This window comes from Lonchura striata, chromosome 10 (genome assembly GCF_046129695.1).
Source record: "Lonchura striata isolate bLonStr1 chromosome 10, bLonStr1.mat, whole genome shotgun sequence".
In the NCBI taxonomy this organism is placed as follows: Eukaryota; Metazoa; Chordata; class Aves; order Passeriformes; family Estrildidae; genus Lonchura; species Lonchura striata.
Genome location: NC_134612.1, coordinates 4313909 through 4330377, shown reverse-complemented (window position 1 = coordinate 4330377; position 16469 = coordinate 4313909). Strand labels below are relative to the sequence as shown.

Genomic DNA, 16469 nt, shown 5'->3' with positions numbered 1-16469 from the left:
CGGTCAGCCCGGGCCGCGCCCGCCAGAACGGGGCGCACCGACCCGCCCCTGCCCCCGCCGACCCCCTGCAGCCGCCACCCCGAGCTCCGCACCCCGCTGTTGCTCTCCACACCCGGCCAAACCACCCCTTCCCCGCTAGAGTCCCCAACACCCAGTCTGGGCAGTGACAAGAAGACACGGCGGGAAGGCGCTGGGGAGGGTACGGCGGGAGTCAGCATCCCAAAAACATCCCAAAACCTCCGTAATTCGGGCGGTCCCCCATAACTCCCTGAGGGGCCCGCCCAAAGTGCTCCTCCCAGTCCTGGGAAGGGACACAAGGACATGTGGGTGCTCTGGGGATCCCTGGGGCTTAGCACTCCAAACCCCCTAAAATTCAGGGGGTGGGGGGTGGATTCCCCGAAGTCCCCAACCCTCATCCTGGTTAGGGACAAGGGGATAGGGGCGGGGCACCCTACCCTCCCCTATCACTGGGATAGACGGAAAAATATAAGTAATAATAATAACCACCCCCCCCCCCCCCCCCCAAACCTGGGAGATGACGCACATCACAGCCCTGAGAGCCCACAGTGCCGGGCGTTTGTTTACAGACACATCAGAACACCACCAGTCTTCAAGATAGTATTCTTCTCATGTTTCGAGGCTTAGAAATGAACTCAGCCAGACACCTGCCACTTTCAGAGTTTTAATAATGATTTAAAACTAAACCAGGAGTAAACCTTTGAAATGTTAGGAACACATGTAAGTAATGCCTAGGTGTGCCCCGCAAAGCTTAGCGCTTGTGTTGTGAACAGGAACACAAACAGTGTTTGTGCTGGCGCCGCTGGGGAAGCTGTGGCCAGCAGCAGCACTTTGTCGCGGCGCGATGTCACTCTCAGGACACCCGCCTGGGCTGCGGCTCAGCTCCCATCCTGAGACATTCCCTTCCCCTCTGCCTGCCGGGATTTACAGCTTCCTTCTGGCTTGCCGCGTCCCGCCCGGGACCGCAGTGCTGCTGCTGCACCTCCGTGTCCGGCGGGGGCGGCCGGGCACGGAGCCCGCACAGAGCCGGCCCCTCCGGCATGAACAGGGTAGAGAAGGTGTGAAAGGTGCAGAGAAGATAAATGAAGAACGACTGGCTTTAACCTGCCGTATGCTGCTCTCAGTTCCCCCCACGTCTCTACGCTTTAATAAACGAGCAGTTGTTTGCGCAGGGTGTCCTCCCGGCAGCACAGGCTGGCGACTGCTCAGGGCCAGTCAATGCCACGCGAAACCCACAGGTCGTGCCTTCGCTCCGGGCGCTGCCTCGCTCGCCGGCGGCCGCGGGCCGGGCTGCGGGCGGCCCGGCCCCGCCGTCACTGCGCGGCGCCGCCGGCCGGCGGCGGAAGCGGAAGCGGCGCGGGCGGCGGGAGCCGGGCGGCGCGCGGCCGCTCGCAGGTGCGAACCGCGGCCGCGGGGCCCTGAGGGAGCGGCGGCGCGGCGGGCGCGGGGGCGGCGGGCGGCCGGGGCGAGCCGCGCTGCGGGGCCGGCACCGGCGGCGTCCCTCCAGCGGCCCCCGCGGGGATCGGTTGGGCGGTCAGCGGGAGCGGGGAGCGGCGGAGGCTGCGTTTGATGCCCGGCACCCTCAGCGCCGTGACGGGCCGGGTGTCGTGTGTGCTTTGAGCCCTGGCTGCTCGGCGCCTCGGTGGCGCGGGGCAGCGCAGCGGGCGCCTCTGCGGGACCGACCCGAGCGCTCGGTGCCCGCTGGTTCCCGTGATCTCTGCGTGCGCGGTGCCCGTCCCGGTGCCCCGCGCTGTGCCTGCAGCAGGACCTGCCCCTCGCTCCCGGCGGCAGCGCGCTTTGCTTTGCCCTTCACCCGCTTGCCACCACACCGGCCTGGCAGAGGGCACTGGCTGTAAACGTGGGCTGGTTTATTCCTCTCCCCAAGGCTGGATGTGCGAGTTGCCCGGAGTATTTTAAACGGAATAATTGGAAGAAAAATAAGGAGGAAAAATATTTACACTGCTTTGCGGTGTCGTAATTCAGATTGGGTTTTGTTGTGTTACCTGGCACAAAGCTGGATCGCCTTGTGTCAATTTTGTTCATTCCCGTGCCTGTTACCTCTTTTTCCATGGTCTGTTTTTCTTTGAGAGATCGGTCATTCCTTTGTTTTATGGCTGTTATTGTTGAGGATTTGTAGATATTTCTAAACTGCAGGTTTTCAGTTGGTTAAACTAGCAGGTGTCAGATGTGTCCTTTGGTTTCTTTCCTATTTCATACAGAAAAAGGCTTTTAATTCAGTCTTTCCCGGAGCAGGAAAGCAGGCACAAGAGAGCAGCACTGGGGGGTTTAGCCATGAGAGTGCTGTTGGGTATATTCATTTACCTATTCCAAGCTCCAGTGTGTGATTTGCAGAGAATAAGAAGGACCCATCTCTGAGAGGAGCTGTGAATTGGTTTTTCGTGTCAGTTGGCAGAAGCCAATGTTTCACTCTACAAATATTGGCTGAGCTTCCCCCTCTGCACACAGGGAGTGATGGCTGTGCCCGTTCTGTGATGCCATCTGTCTGCTTCCCAGGTGTGACATAAAACAAATGTCCTGTGCAGCTGACCAAGCTGCTCTTTGAGGATCACAGCAGGAATTTCTGGTTTTATTCCCAGAGAAAGAATAATGTCTGAGTTATTGCTGGGAAACATTTGGCTGGAGGGGTATAAACTTTTAAAGAGAGAAGGATTTGGTTTGTTTTGTATATATACAGGTAGCTTAGAGCTACAGATATATAACCCCGTCCTTTATATTGAGATGGTAATAAAAAAGAGACAGAAGTTAGATCCTGGCAGGTTGTTGGGTGTGGTATATGTAGAATTGAATTAGGATGTTTTTTTAGGTGCAGGGGGAACATGGAAAATAAGTTTACTAGGAAAAAAAAGATAAAGAACTCAATGAGCACTTGAGTGCATATTGGGGGCATAATAAATATAAATATACTATAGTCAGAGAGGGGCAAAAAAAGCTTGAACCATTGGAGACTGTAATGGAAAGCCAACAGAAGAATTCAGGTCTTCCATAAGTTTAGGAGTTGTGGGCAAGGAAATTCCACTCAGCTTTTTTTTGGTGTGTAGGCCAGAGAATACAAGGCTTGAAAATACACAAAATGAAGGATAATAAAGAAATGGAATGATTTTTTTCTACTTTCTCAGTAGGTTGTATAATTTTAGTCTGTTTGCATTATTTCATTCATATTTCAGCTTTTAAATTTGGTGGTGCTTGGTGCAGCCAGGAAATACTTGTTTCTTCATTCCCCAAAAAACCTAAAGGACTGACTGGGGAACCTCACCCTTGCCTGCATTAGTCCACAGCTGCTGGATCTGTGCTAACACACAGTGTGATTTTACCTCCCACAAAATGAACAGTGGGTTGTTTTCTCACCCAGTCTGAAATGTGTGCAGTTTGTAATACTCTTAAAGCAAGATGTATGTGGTGTTGGCATCTTGGAACAAAAGCATAAACATTATTTGAAAGCATAAACACAGAGGAAGCTGGAATTGATTTAGGTTTAATTGCATCTCAGGAGTAAGTTTGTAAATTCCTTGCCTCTCCAAGTTTTTGATTTTGTAAGCCCAGGTGAGAGTGTGATCATCTCATTAATGCATTGCATTAAATGCAGTATTAAAATCTTAACATACCTCTCAGTATATTTGAGATCCTGTATTTATAAGAAGAGACAATACAAAACTTATTATTTTCCTTCATCCTTTTCAGTGTTCTATAAAATGGGAATACTTATTGCAGTTCTTGGAATCTGGTTCAGCTCTTCACTTGTAAAAGCACATTCTAAGGCTGTGACAACATCACTAACTACAAAGTGGTCTTCAACTCCTTTACTCCTTGAAACAAGGTAAGTGCATTGTGATTTTTTTTTTTCATTGTCAAATCAGAATATGCTTAGAGGATTAAGAAAAGTGTTCTTTTGTTATGTGGCGCTTTGTTTTCTGGTCACTACCAACAGTAATATTGTGGGAATTTGATCACTGCTGTGCACGGGGAGATAGGAGGAGGATTTTAGAGGAGACAGTAGTAGTTGTTTTGTGTGATAAATTCTTTCATTTTGCATTAGAACAGACATTAATAACCACAAACAATTACACACTTGGTATTTTTTGCCTTATGAAGTTTTACTCAAAAGACTAGATAGAGGAGTTCAGCATGGTCTTGTAAGGTTCTGTAGCTGAATGTATTTTACTTCAATGTTGTAGGTTTTGATACATGTCTGCTGCTTGTGTATATTTAGCTCAGTACTTCTTGAGTTTAACTTTGTTCATGTGAGTTTTGCATTGGTCAGTTGCTTTGTTAAGAATTGTGCAAGTGACCCTGGGAACGTTTCTTCTATGGTATTAAAGACTTTTTTAAAGACGTTGTGTGAAGAGAAAACAAAGTGTTGTCTTTTCAGTGCTGGTCTGCTTAGCACGTTTGAAATCCCTCATTGTTTAATTTTGTCATGTTTTAGTTTGGAGATGTCAGTCAGACTTTTAGAATTTCGAGTTAGTGTGTGCTTAATTTTGTATCACTTAAGGGTACTGCCAAATGTAGAATTTTGTCCGTTTTACTGCAGATTGTTTCACATGAAAATAGTTGAGTATTGCTGGGTTTCATTCACATGAGCATGGCTTTCATTCAGAGGACAGGTGTGTCCTAGGTGAAATTGCTTTTCTGTAACCTTCTCTGGAGAAGCTGAAGACTGCAAGTTCCTTAAGCAGTAAAGTGCAAAGCACAGGTGTTAATGCCAGGATTTAGATACCCTGAGGCTGTGTGACATTGGGACACTGCTGGGGAAAAACTCAACTAAAGAGAGTGTGAAACAGTGAGCAAATAATCAAAATAACTTGCCAAAGACTTGATCCATTGTAGTCAGAGGCTTTGGGTAGGGAAGGATAGTTCACCTGGGATGAACTGCAGCATGATGCAGCACTGCAGTGTAAAATCACTCCTGCTGGTCACTGCACTTAGCCCAGCACTGCAATTTGTTACCCAGGTGCTCAAGCAGCACTTACCTTGGATTGGAACACACAAGTTAGTGTGGCAGTGAGTGGGCTCCAAACCTTCTGTTGTAGCATCCTTTAGCATAGCAAGTATGTTACATGTGTGGACATGATACAGTGTTTGTGGTTAGCAATATTTAGAGATGAATTTCATTGTCTACCCTTGTATACATACCCCTTATATGCTTAATATATGGGAATTATAACATGGTTTGATGCTGTGATTTCTCCTTTTGCTTGTTTAAGAACAGGCAAACAGAAAACCTCCACCAAAGCCCACCAAAGCACATAATTATGGTTTATTTCAGCAAAATAAACAAAAATATGTGTTTCTCATAAAAGAAGGCTAGCAAAGAAATGCATTAGGGAGGAGAGCTACCAGGATGGACACTGCTCCTGTTAGTGGCATTTAAAGGATCAGGAGGTGCCTTACAAGCTGCTTTCATGTACTGTGTGTTTGTCCTGGTCTGCAATGATTATTTGTTTGGATTTGTTTGTTTTTAGCTTTCCTGCAGTGCTTTTCCTAGTAACACAGTTTGCTGATACAGGTGGTAGGTGCTAACTTTCTGTAAAGCATTACAAGGTATCAGATTTGTAACTGTGAGAAAATTTGTAGATCTAACTGACTCTTCTCATCTTACTTAGTGAATTTTTATCAGAAGAAGGTCAAGAAAAATTCTGGAATTTTGTTGAAGCCAGTGAGAATATTAAGACAGCAGAGCATGATGGTAAGTTTTTATCTTTTTCTCAATGCTGACTGATAGTTGAAAAATATACCAAAGTATTTGTCTTCCATTGTGTTAACCTTCATTTGACTTTTATAAAATACCTTTTTCAGTAATATTTTTTATGTAGTGTACTCAAGGCTTTTGGATGTCCATTTAACAAAAGCTCATCCATTTGTAGTGGATGAATCTGAAACATTTTGCTTGCCAGATTCTTTTTCAACATGAAGTATGAAATATTTTAAATGCCTTTTCTCTGTGTTACTATTTCTCAGCCAAATTAAATGGGAGCTCTGTAATGTTTCCCTCCTCTCTTGTCCACGTTTACATCCTCAAGAATGTATCAAGTATTCAATATATTCTCCTGGATCTCTATTGAAGTTCACTCTCATCCAGCTGTAGAATTGGCTGTAATGAAATTGGAGGAGAAATGGTCATGTGCATACACGGAATTAATGTCATGGGTTTCTGTTGGTTTAAACACACTAAGATGAGAAGCCCCTCTTCAGTGAGACTATGGGATAGAAAGATAACTGCTTGTACTTTGATTTTGCAGGTAGTGATTATTCTTCTTACCAGGAAATGCTGAAAGTGGCCTGCCAGACTCTGTCACCTTTGCAGCAGAATTTGTTGAAATTTTCCCTGTCTTTACGCTCCTACTCTGCAGCAGTTCAAGCTTTTCAACAGGTCAGTTCAGGAAATGCTCAGGTGAGGTGCAGAGCATTTTACCAAGGCTCAGGAAGGAGGGACCTGTGGAAGGAAACATTTGAGAGTATAAAAAACCTGAACTGATTAACTGCTCTGTACACCTGAGCTACAGAGTGGATGTGTAGACAAATTTCATGAGGTGCTGAATTTTTGTCTAGAGTAGACTAAAGAATTGATATTTTGACATGTCTGCATATCTTTGTGCCTGCTGCACTAAGAATTGGCACAAAGATTTTTGTGAGGACCATGTCTATTGGCTCTTATGATGCTGCTGCTGTTCCTGTTGCTCAGCTGAACTAACTTGAAGATAGTATTCCATATATATATCTATATATTTGGATGTGTATATATATATATAGTGATTAGAACTCATAAATAAAAGTTCACTGTGTTTTCTGTTCTTTTTTTAATATTTTTAATTATTTGGAAATTGTCTCGCATTAGGATGTGCTTTATTTAAGTAATACTGTATAACATCTTCCTTGTTCGTCTGGAGTAATATTGTCATTTGATATTTAACAAATACAGATTTTTGTGATGTCTAAGACAAAAAAAAAAAAACCTTGACCAAAACCTCTGCAATTGCAAACTTTGCTTTCTGTACCTGCAACTAACCTTACAGTTAATAGTAACAGACTGAAAAATAATTTAAGGCTTAACTCTCCATCTTGCAATTTCACCTTGCATTTAAATTATGTGATAAACATGGGAGAAGTACTGGTTTGGGATGTGGGAAATAATGTTGTTCGCTGCGCAACTGCACTGTTACAATTTTCACTTGTTCTAAGGGCAGACATTTAACCTACATTATTATAAATGTTTTATACAGATAGCAGCAGATGAATCTCCACCAAAGGGCTGTACCCTGTTTTTTGTTGTGCATGGGGAGAAAACATGTGAATTTGACTCTCTTGGAAACCTTTTACAGGCAGCTTCAGACAGGTATTTGTTTAATTTCTTGTTACTGGGTTAGCTCTTAAAATTTAACCTAACTTCAGACTTACTGCTATGAAGAGGTTGTGATAAAATTTTTGTTTCTGTGTTGAGTGTTGATTTCTCCTATCCAGTGTTGGCACTGGAGTGGCAGTCACTTATTTGGTGTTAATTCACATTGCAATGATGGTTTTCTTATCCCTTGCTCTTTGATAGTTCTGCTAGGAAGAGGAATGTGCACAGAAAAATTTTGGAGCAAATTCTGGAAGTTGCTGGAAACTGTTGAAGGACAGTAGGAATTCTCAGGAATGTGTAAAACCTTCAGTATGTAGGGAAAATAGGAGCTGGGCTGCATATTCAAATGAGAGTTAATGTAACAATTTGTTTTATGAATGGCTGAAAGCATGTGCAGTATCTTTTTCTCTGTATAGTTTTCTCAGCATTAACAAAGCATACAATATGTTTAAAATTCAGATTTCTCTACAAGAATAAAACTTGATTGTAAATGCAAATAACAAAAAGAAGTAAAAAATATAATACTTATTAAAAAAACCCAAAGAAATAACAAACAAAAACCAACCCAAATCCTTACATTTCAGTTTGTTTTCATAATATGAAAACATTTTTGTTTTCAATATGATTTTTATAATCTTGGTTATTTGGTTCTAAGCATGAAGATTCTTTTGTCAATGTGCAGGCATATGGCATCTCTAGCTCACATGCTATTCTTCTGACTTACTGGGAAAACTTTTAAGTATTTATTGCACTTCAGACAAAATGTAAACAAGCTGAAAATAGACTTTTCATTCACTTCTTTGCATACTAAGCCAAAGACCAGGTTCAAAGGAATTTGTGCCCTTGGCACATCTGTTTTATCAGCCTTTTTAATTTTTCATACAGAAATTATGAATCACCATGGGGAGAGAAAGTTAATTGGAAATCTAGGGGAAGTTGTTAATACTAGATTCAAAATAGCTCTTAGTCACTTGTTTCTTTTCATATGTTCATTTTTCACAAAGCTTTTAGCAACGTGCCCCACGTGCTGCCAGCCTTGATATAATATGTGGGAGTAGCTCAACATGCGTATTCAATGAAAAATGAAGAAACAGGAAAAAAAAGTGCATTTTGCATTGAGTGAGGAAATGCTGTGACACACACTGTGACTCTTCACTTTTTCCACTTAGGCCAAAGCCATTTTTGTTCAAGGGGGACCACAAGTACCCAGCACCAAACCCTGAAAGTCCTGTGGTCATACTTTATGCAGAGATTGGCTCAGAGGAGTTCTACAGAGAGCACAGGAGGCTTGTTTCAAAGGCTGAGGCAGGAGAAATCACTTATGTGCTCAGACACTACATTGCTGTGAGTATATTTCTGCATTGTAACAGAGGGATTTGAAATTGAGTAACTGGCCTTGGTTTTGAAAAAGAAAACTGACCTAGGTTTGTTCCCTTTAAAATGACATTTGCCTGCTGTTGTTGGTAATTTACTTGGAATACTCAAAGTTGTTGTTTTTTTTTTTTTTTTAATTTCATGTAGCTGAGTAATACATAATATTTTAAATCTCCTGATTGTTTAAGTAAGATTGTTTGATTTCACAAATCCATACTTAAATTCCAGATTAATTAGAGACTTAATGTAGAAAAAAGTGTTTCTCTACCCATATTAGAGCTTGGGAAGTAGTCAGAGCTTTCACAGTCAGGCCACTTAGTTACTTTAGTTACTTGATATAAAAAGCAAGGAGTAACATTTAGGTACCAATTTCAAAAGAAAGACATTGTTTCTGTAGTAATTTTTTACAGAACCACTTACCATTTCTAGTGCAGTTTATCCTGGTTTCCATCTTCCTCCAATAAATTGTGCATAGCCACTGGATTAGTATTTAAAACTACATTTCAAAAGGTATGGAAAACTGGAGTTCTTTGATTTGTTACTTGAATCAGCTGGTTAACTTCTAATATTACTTGTACCTTTAATAAAAGAAAGTCATACATTGCATACACTACTTTCCTTTTATAAAAGGAAATAGTTGTTTATCAGTCTTGGAGGGAGTACTTATATTCAAAATTCAGTGTATTAGACTTTAGATCTTAGTACTGTTATGTGACTTCTATATGCTTCAAAATACTTTTAGGAAGTGGTCATGTTTCTCTCATTAAAGGCAGAACTAATTATGCACCTGTCTTTTGTCATTATTTTATTCCTTGTCATTCTTTGTGGTAACTCTTCAATGAATGTTTAATTTTTGAACTTCACAGCTGAAGTTCTTTGCACCCTTTATCTGATTTGATGATAGGACTCAATCTCCGTCTGCTTTGCTCCCACACTGAATTATGAAAACTTTGTTTTGTGTTCCTCTTTACTTTGTGAATTTTGACGTTTTTTTGGTTCATAGAGATAATTCTTGCTTGGTGAACTTCAAGAAGTGTGTTGAAAAACAGGAGGAAATAAAACTATTAGAGTGTGATACTGCAGAGTCACTCACAGTGTTAGTTTCTCTCTACCATTATGTCTGAAATACTGAAATTTCTTAGGTTTGGGAAGTGGTAGTTTTTCTTTTTTGGATCAAAGATGACAATATCACATTGTTGGCTTTACTTACAGAATCCCAGCAAGGAAAAGGTCTACCTCTCTGGCTATGGTGTAGAACTGGCTATAAAAAGCACAGAATATAAGGCCAAGGATGATACCCAGGTGAAAGGTGAATTTTTATTTTCTTATACTCATTTTGCTAGGAATGTCTGAATTGCAGATATTTCTCTTTCCTTAGCTCTAAAATCCCTTTTGGGAGCAGATCTTTGCCATGGCACTTCCATGGTTTTGAAATCCTGGAGTTATGGCCCTGGAGGAGATCGTAGTAATGGCAGTACTAGTGCAACTAATTTTTTACCAGCTACTTGGCAGGTGTAAAGCAAATTCCTCTACTGTAATTTGCCTTATCCATCTTCAGAGCACAACGTTGTTTTCCCTGTTCCTGATGTGCTTTTTTTTTTTTTTTTTGAAAGACAGAATTCTGCACTTTTTTTTTTTTTTTTGCTTCTGCTGCTTTTATGGAGCACTCATCTCTGTTCTGCAAGCTCCCTTGCATATGCCAAAACTATTTTAATAGTGTAATCTGTGTGTTTTCTTTTTTTTTACATGTGTGCACATACACACACAAACCCCAGATTTTCCTGCTTTTTTCTTTGTGAATTGCTTCGTGCTAGTGGTGTTCTCTGTGTTTTTATAGGCACAGATGTGAATGCTACAGTCATAGATGAAAATGACCCTATTGATGAAGTGCAAGGATTTCTGTTTGGAAAACTAAGGTAAAACTCCTTTGGATTTTGTCATATCAAAAAACCTTTTGCAGAATGCTGATCTTTTGTTTTCTTATTAATTTTTGCATGTCTGAGTTTCCTGTATGTGTTAGCAGTGTACTCTTTAATATGGTAGTTTCTTTAAATTAGCAGCAGACTTTCTTATAGGAAAGCACAGAAGTTGTTTCACCCTTGTATCCTTTTAGACAGCTGTATCCTGACTTATCAGAAGAGCTGAAAGAGCTCAGAAAACACCTTGTGGAAAGTACCAATGAAATGGCACCTTTGAAAGTATGGCAGCTCCAAGGTAATCTGGATAAAGACTTTTAGTTATGGTTTACAAAAACTCAATGTAAATACGTTTTCTGCTGTTCTGCACTATTGAAGTTGTTAGTGGCTGTGTACAGCTGAGAGGGTTTGACTGTAAATTCTTGCATTCAGTCTCACTTGGAAAATACTTGGTTTTAAAGTACCTTTTCCTGTTGAAATAGCTTTGGCATTGTTTCACGGGACTTCTGACATGAGGATTATTTTCTGTGTTGTGAAGTACAGTAAGCTACTTGCTCTTAAACTGACTGCTTGTATGGTCTGCTGAATGCAGAAAAGGAAGGAATGCAAAGTTCCTTTCCATGATCACACTTCTGTTGTGAAATCTTGAGATTTCTCAAGATTAGAGGAAAACTGTATTTCAAAATCAATTATGTGCTGTCCTGGCCTCATTCCCTTAAAACATCTCTAAAAGCCTGTGAAAAGGCTTTTTATCCTCTCAAAAAGACTAATTCAAAGAGCTGAATGTATGTTGTAGCCATGGGGAATCTACCTATGCCCAATGGAAGGGCAGATCCTCCCACCTCAGCCAAAAAAAAGGAGTGCTCGTCTGGACTCACTGAAACAACTGTAGGCAGCATACACTGGTTCACTTGGAGAGGGTTATTTACTTCAAGGCAACTTAGAAGTAACTATAGGTGCAGATAGAAAGTGAATTTTCTTAGGTAACCTGCAAAAAAAAGTTGAAAGATAAAGTTAAGATGTCTCTGCATTGCCTTGCTTTCAGTTCTGAGTTGTTGACCTCTGTTTTTTCACTTCTAAGATCTGAGTTTTCAAACTGCTGCTCGCATTTTGACTGCTCCCCCTGTGGATGCCCTGATGGTCATGAAAGATCTTAGTCAGAACTTTCCTACAAAGGCCAGGTAACTTTAATTTTACCCCTAGAAAGTTTTATTACTCTCTTTTTCCTGAGCAGGACCTGAGACAAACAGCATTGGTTGGGTTAATTCTGACTTTCATTTAGCTGGAAGCAAACACTGGGGAATGTTTATGCTGGGAAGTTCTTCAGTCTACCGTTACAAAGAGGATTTTATTGTGTTTTTCTTGGATGGCAGCTGATGTGGACTGGTAGAAAATTTGCCAGAACTGCCCATGCTATTTTATTGTGAAATGCATCTAAACTTATTGCATGAAGCCATCAAGAATTTGTTGCCTGGGTTTTCTGTTTAATGATCTTAACATTTATCTCTTCACAGGGTCCCAGTCTTCTGGGATCCACTTTTCCAAACAGCCCAGTCAGTCTCATGTCAGAGGCTGATGTGCAATTCCACTGGTTTTTGCACTTCTCAGTGAATGTCTTTAACAGATTCAAATCAGTTTCAAAAAACAGAATGACCTGGCATGGCCAGCCAGTCTAGAGATGTATTTCTCTTGATAAATTCCCCTGCCTGGATTGTGAAGATGATATTACAGAACCTCCTCCTTTTTAAGTAGGTGGGAGATACACCTGAGATGAGTGTAAAATGAGACTAATTTCTGGTCTTATATCTCATTACCTGATGTTAAGTTGATATTTAGACCTTCTTAAGGCAGGCATTGCATCTCGCTGTGTTTTCAGGCTGATCTGTGGGCTGTACTCGCCCACTCTGATGATGCAATCACTGGATCCAAAATAAGGAAAGGAATGGGAACCCACCATGAGCATGAAATGCCCTATTTTCTGTTGTATGCCTCCACCTTTACATTTTTGGCAGCTGCACACTTTTATTATGGTTAATGTGAAATTAGACACAGTTGGCATGTGGTTAACATTTTTGTGCTGCTGGATTATACAGTAAGAAAAATGCTGCATCCTACTATTTATGATGTCACCAAGTGTAACTGCTTCTTGCTGCACCTCTTTATACTAGAAGGTTAATTATCTTAATATGTAAGGTACAAAAGTTAGGTAAGTAGATATCTATCCAGTAGATAAACAGAAAGAGGATTCATAGCACAATGTTTTTATTTTTGTAGAGCCATAACAAAAACAGTTGTTTCTTCGGAACTCAGAGCAGAAATTGAAGAGAACCAAAAGGTAATGTGTCCAAAAAGTAACACAGTGCCTTTGCACTGAGGTTTACATGTTGCACAAGATAATGACCCAGCATTTTCACACACAGCTTTGTCGTATGCATCTGGGAAGTGAAAAAGTGGTGGATTTTCAAACATGGATGAGGAGCATAATTAAACTTCTTTGCTCAAATAGGAAAATACTATTCTGGTTAGAAATTTATTGCTTGACAAGCAGCTCTATTAAACATCTTCCTACAGTTTTAATGATGCAGAAGAAAATTAGTTCTCGTTATCCAATTTGAGATGATGTTTAGATATCTGCATACATCAGTGATCACTAGGGAGTCACAGAATAAATTCAAAACCTGCTGTGGCTTTCGAATTATTCATTCTATGTGGAGGAAATGGTTTCAATGTTGGTGCTTAGTGAAGGGATAAAATTTACTAGCTAAGTCTAGATGTGCTTTGAAACAGAATCATAAAATTCCCCAGCTCATGAGGGGCCTCTGGAGGTCACTGAGTAGATTCTGTATTTGCAGAAGTTTTCCAGACAGCTCAGCTGTGTCCTTGGCATTAGCAAAGCACTGAAAAAAGCCAACAGCCACCTGGGAATTTTATGCAGGCTTTTGTACAGAACTTTGTGCAAATAAAATATGCCAGGTAGTGTGGGTAGAGTGAAAAACAAAAGTTTAAGATAGTAAGGAAAAAAGGCAAACAGAAGTGTTTGCTGTTTGAGCTACATTGCCCTCTTCACACATTTCAGTCTTATTTGGTATTATTAGAAGAAAGACAATGTATGTTAAGTACACAAATACTATTTAGAAATCTAATTAATGATATGGGGAGTCTAGTAGTAAATGCAGAGCTACTCACAAGTCCCCTGGGGTTCCTGTTCTGGGAGAGAAATGCCTTGTTGTTCAGTAGTGATGAAGTCAGAGAAGGGATGAGGTTAGACACGCTTGTCCCATGTGGTTCTGGAAGGGATGAATATAGATGTAAGTCCAAGCCAAAGCCACCTGGTGGCCTTTCTGTTGTGTGTTAGATCAGACTCTGGTCCACGAGTAAACCCATGATTTTGTGGATTCATTTTTATTCAGAGGATACCTGGGCTGCTACATCCAGACCAGGCTATATCTAACTGTGCCCTTCAGAGCTGTTCTTTGCACCACTCACTCTGTGGGGGTATTATTTGATAGTTAAGTTCACTGCTACTGTTACATTAGAGTTTACTATGTAATTGACAACAGAAAGATACATTTAATACTCAGCTCTTCTTTAGGAGCCTTATTTATTTAATAAAAACTGTAAATTTTTTCTGATCAGAAGCTACTTTCCTGTTCTTGGTACTTCATGTGGTACTTCTGATATTCCTGTTTGCTTTGCTCACAGTCTTCATGATGGTAGTGTTGTAAAATACCCAAACACAATGTTTCTCCTTCAGTGTTCATCATGCCTCTAAATAGGAGTTTATAACTGGTACTGCAAGACAAGACATATTGGAGAAAACAACATTAAACTCTTCAATAATATTTTCTGTGCACAGAACTTTTCTAATGGCTTCCTACTTCTTTTCAGTATTTCAAGGGAACATTAGGATTGCAGCCAGGAGATTCTGCCCTATTCATCAATGGACTGCTTATTGATTTAGACACTCAAGATATATTTAGGTAAGAATGTTTTATTTTTCACAATAACTGCATCTGCTTAGAAACTTGAATCTTGCTTGTGCATGAATGATAAAATGATTTAGACAGTTTTGAACCTTCTTCATAATCTAGAGTAGGTTTAATTAAGTACTGTATAAGAAAATCATGGTTCCTTGTCTTATTCAAAGTGCATTTCCAATAAAAAATTTAATGTGAAAAGTGGAATACCCTTGAAGATTGGAATGAGAAGTCACCTTTGTGCTGTTCTTTTCACTTGTGTGACTAGCAAGATTTTGTTTTCTCAGCATGTCAGCATACAGATTTATTCTGAAGACAGCAGACTGATTCTCAAAGGATAAACCACTGTAAATTTTTCATCTGGAAATCACCCTAGATCTTTGTCAAGATATGTTTCAATAATACATACATACATATCTATGTATACATATATATATGTAAAATGGATTAGTTGTCCTGATTCAATGTTGCTTTTTCTAGTTACACAATATTAATTGAATAGATTTAAGTAATGTCAAGTTTCTTAGGATGGTAAAAATAGATGATAAATAAGAACTAATGCCTGGACATGACACACTTGCTTATACCTTTTTTTTTCATTACTTATTCTTAGGGTAAGAGTAAGTAATTTGCTGTGGGGTTAAAATTCAAGCCCATTTTGTTTTTTCCTTGCAGCTTGATTGATGTGCTCCGCAATGAAGCCCGTGTTATGGAAGGCCTGCACAGCTTGGGAATTGAGGGAATTTCTTTACACAATGTCCTGAAGTTGAACATCCAGCCATCAGACTCTGACTATGCTGTGGACATCAGAAGCCCTGCCATTTCAGTGAGTGTGGTTTTTGATAGAAATACTTGATTTGCTGTTGGGCAGTGCATTCTTAAGCTGTCAGGGGAGCTTTTGTCCTTTTCTCTCAATCAGCTCTGAAACTGCAGTGAAGTATAAAGGATAATAAGGTTATAATTAGCACTTTTTAAAAGCTTTATTTCTTCAATATAATGTCTGATTTGAAAATATTTTAGTCTTGGACCAGAGCAGGAGGATTGTGAATCATTTAAATGCCTTTACTGTTCCTTAGTGGATCAACAATCTGGAAGTTGATAGTCGGTACAATTCCTGGCCTTCCAGTGTGCAGGAGCTGCTGCGTCCCACATTTCCTGGTGTGATCAGGCAAATCAGAAAAAACTTCCATAATTTTGTAAGTAATAATCTGACTGGATGAAATGTGCATTTTGTTTTGTCAAGAGCAGGAACATCAACTTTTGCAGCTTATCTCACATATACACTGGATTCCCTGTCACTTAAATAGCTTGAGAGGATGCTTTTCTACAAGATTTTGTTCTCCTTGTATTAGTAAATTATGGCTGAGATTCAGAGATTACTGAGCATGATTCTGTGGCATCTATTAAATGCCAGGAGTTGTTTTGTCAATGAACAAAATTATAATCTAAAAAATAACAATTTGGTGTGTTTCAACTTTGTGATAATACCTGAAGTTGGTTAATGAAATCTGTCAGCTATTGTCTTCTTAGCAGAGTTAAGACCAACTTCAGTTGTTTCAGTTAGAAAGTATTTATGCACCAAGACTTGAACAAATGATCAACAGCCCTCAACTTAGTCCTGGGTGTCCTTTGAGTCTGTAGGTAAATGACTTAGATCTGATGAAGAGTTTGCAATTTGTGCACTGTAACTCTTGTCAAAGTGGCCCTATGCAAAACAAGAACTCTGATTGGGGTAAAATAGGGACTTGAACCATCTGAAGCTGTGGGAGCCTTTTTCTCTGGCGTTTAATACTTTAAGCACAGAAATTTTTAAATTGTAATTTTTAA

General features: G+C 40.4%; 1 protein-coding gene across 2 annotated transcripts in view; it reads left to right on the top strand.

Moving 5' to 3' along the window:
• The first annotated feature begins 1351 nt into the window (after positions 1-1351).
• UGGT1 (UDP-glucose glycoprotein glucosyltransferase 1) overlaps positions 1352-16469 on the top strand; it is a 40528-nt gene continuing 25410 nt past the window's right edge. For both annotated transcript variants that reach the window (XM_021538031.2, XM_021538030.2), the window contains exons 1-14: positions 1352-1413; positions 3718-3853; positions 5640-5722; positions 6276-6406; positions 7257-7369; positions 8545-8719; positions 9962-10058; positions 10587-10665; positions 10863-10963; positions 11747-11846; positions 12940-13000; positions 14554-14645; positions 15318-15468; positions 15719-15838. In XM_021538031.2, coding sequence (XP_021393706.1) covers positions 3729-3853; positions 5640-5722; positions 6276-6406; positions 7257-7369; positions 8545-8719; positions 9962-10058; positions 10587-10665; positions 10863-10963; positions 11747-11846; positions 12940-13000; positions 14554-14645; positions 15318-15468; positions 15719-15838 — 1428 coding nt within the window. In that variant the 5' untranslated portion in view covers positions 1352-1413; positions 3718-3728. The remainder of the gene's footprint in view (positions 1414-3717; positions 3854-5639; positions 5723-6275; positions 6407-7256; positions 7370-8544; positions 8720-9961; positions 10059-10586; positions 10666-10862; positions 10964-11746; positions 11847-12939; positions 13001-14553; positions 14646-15317; positions 15469-15718; positions 15839-16469) is intronic.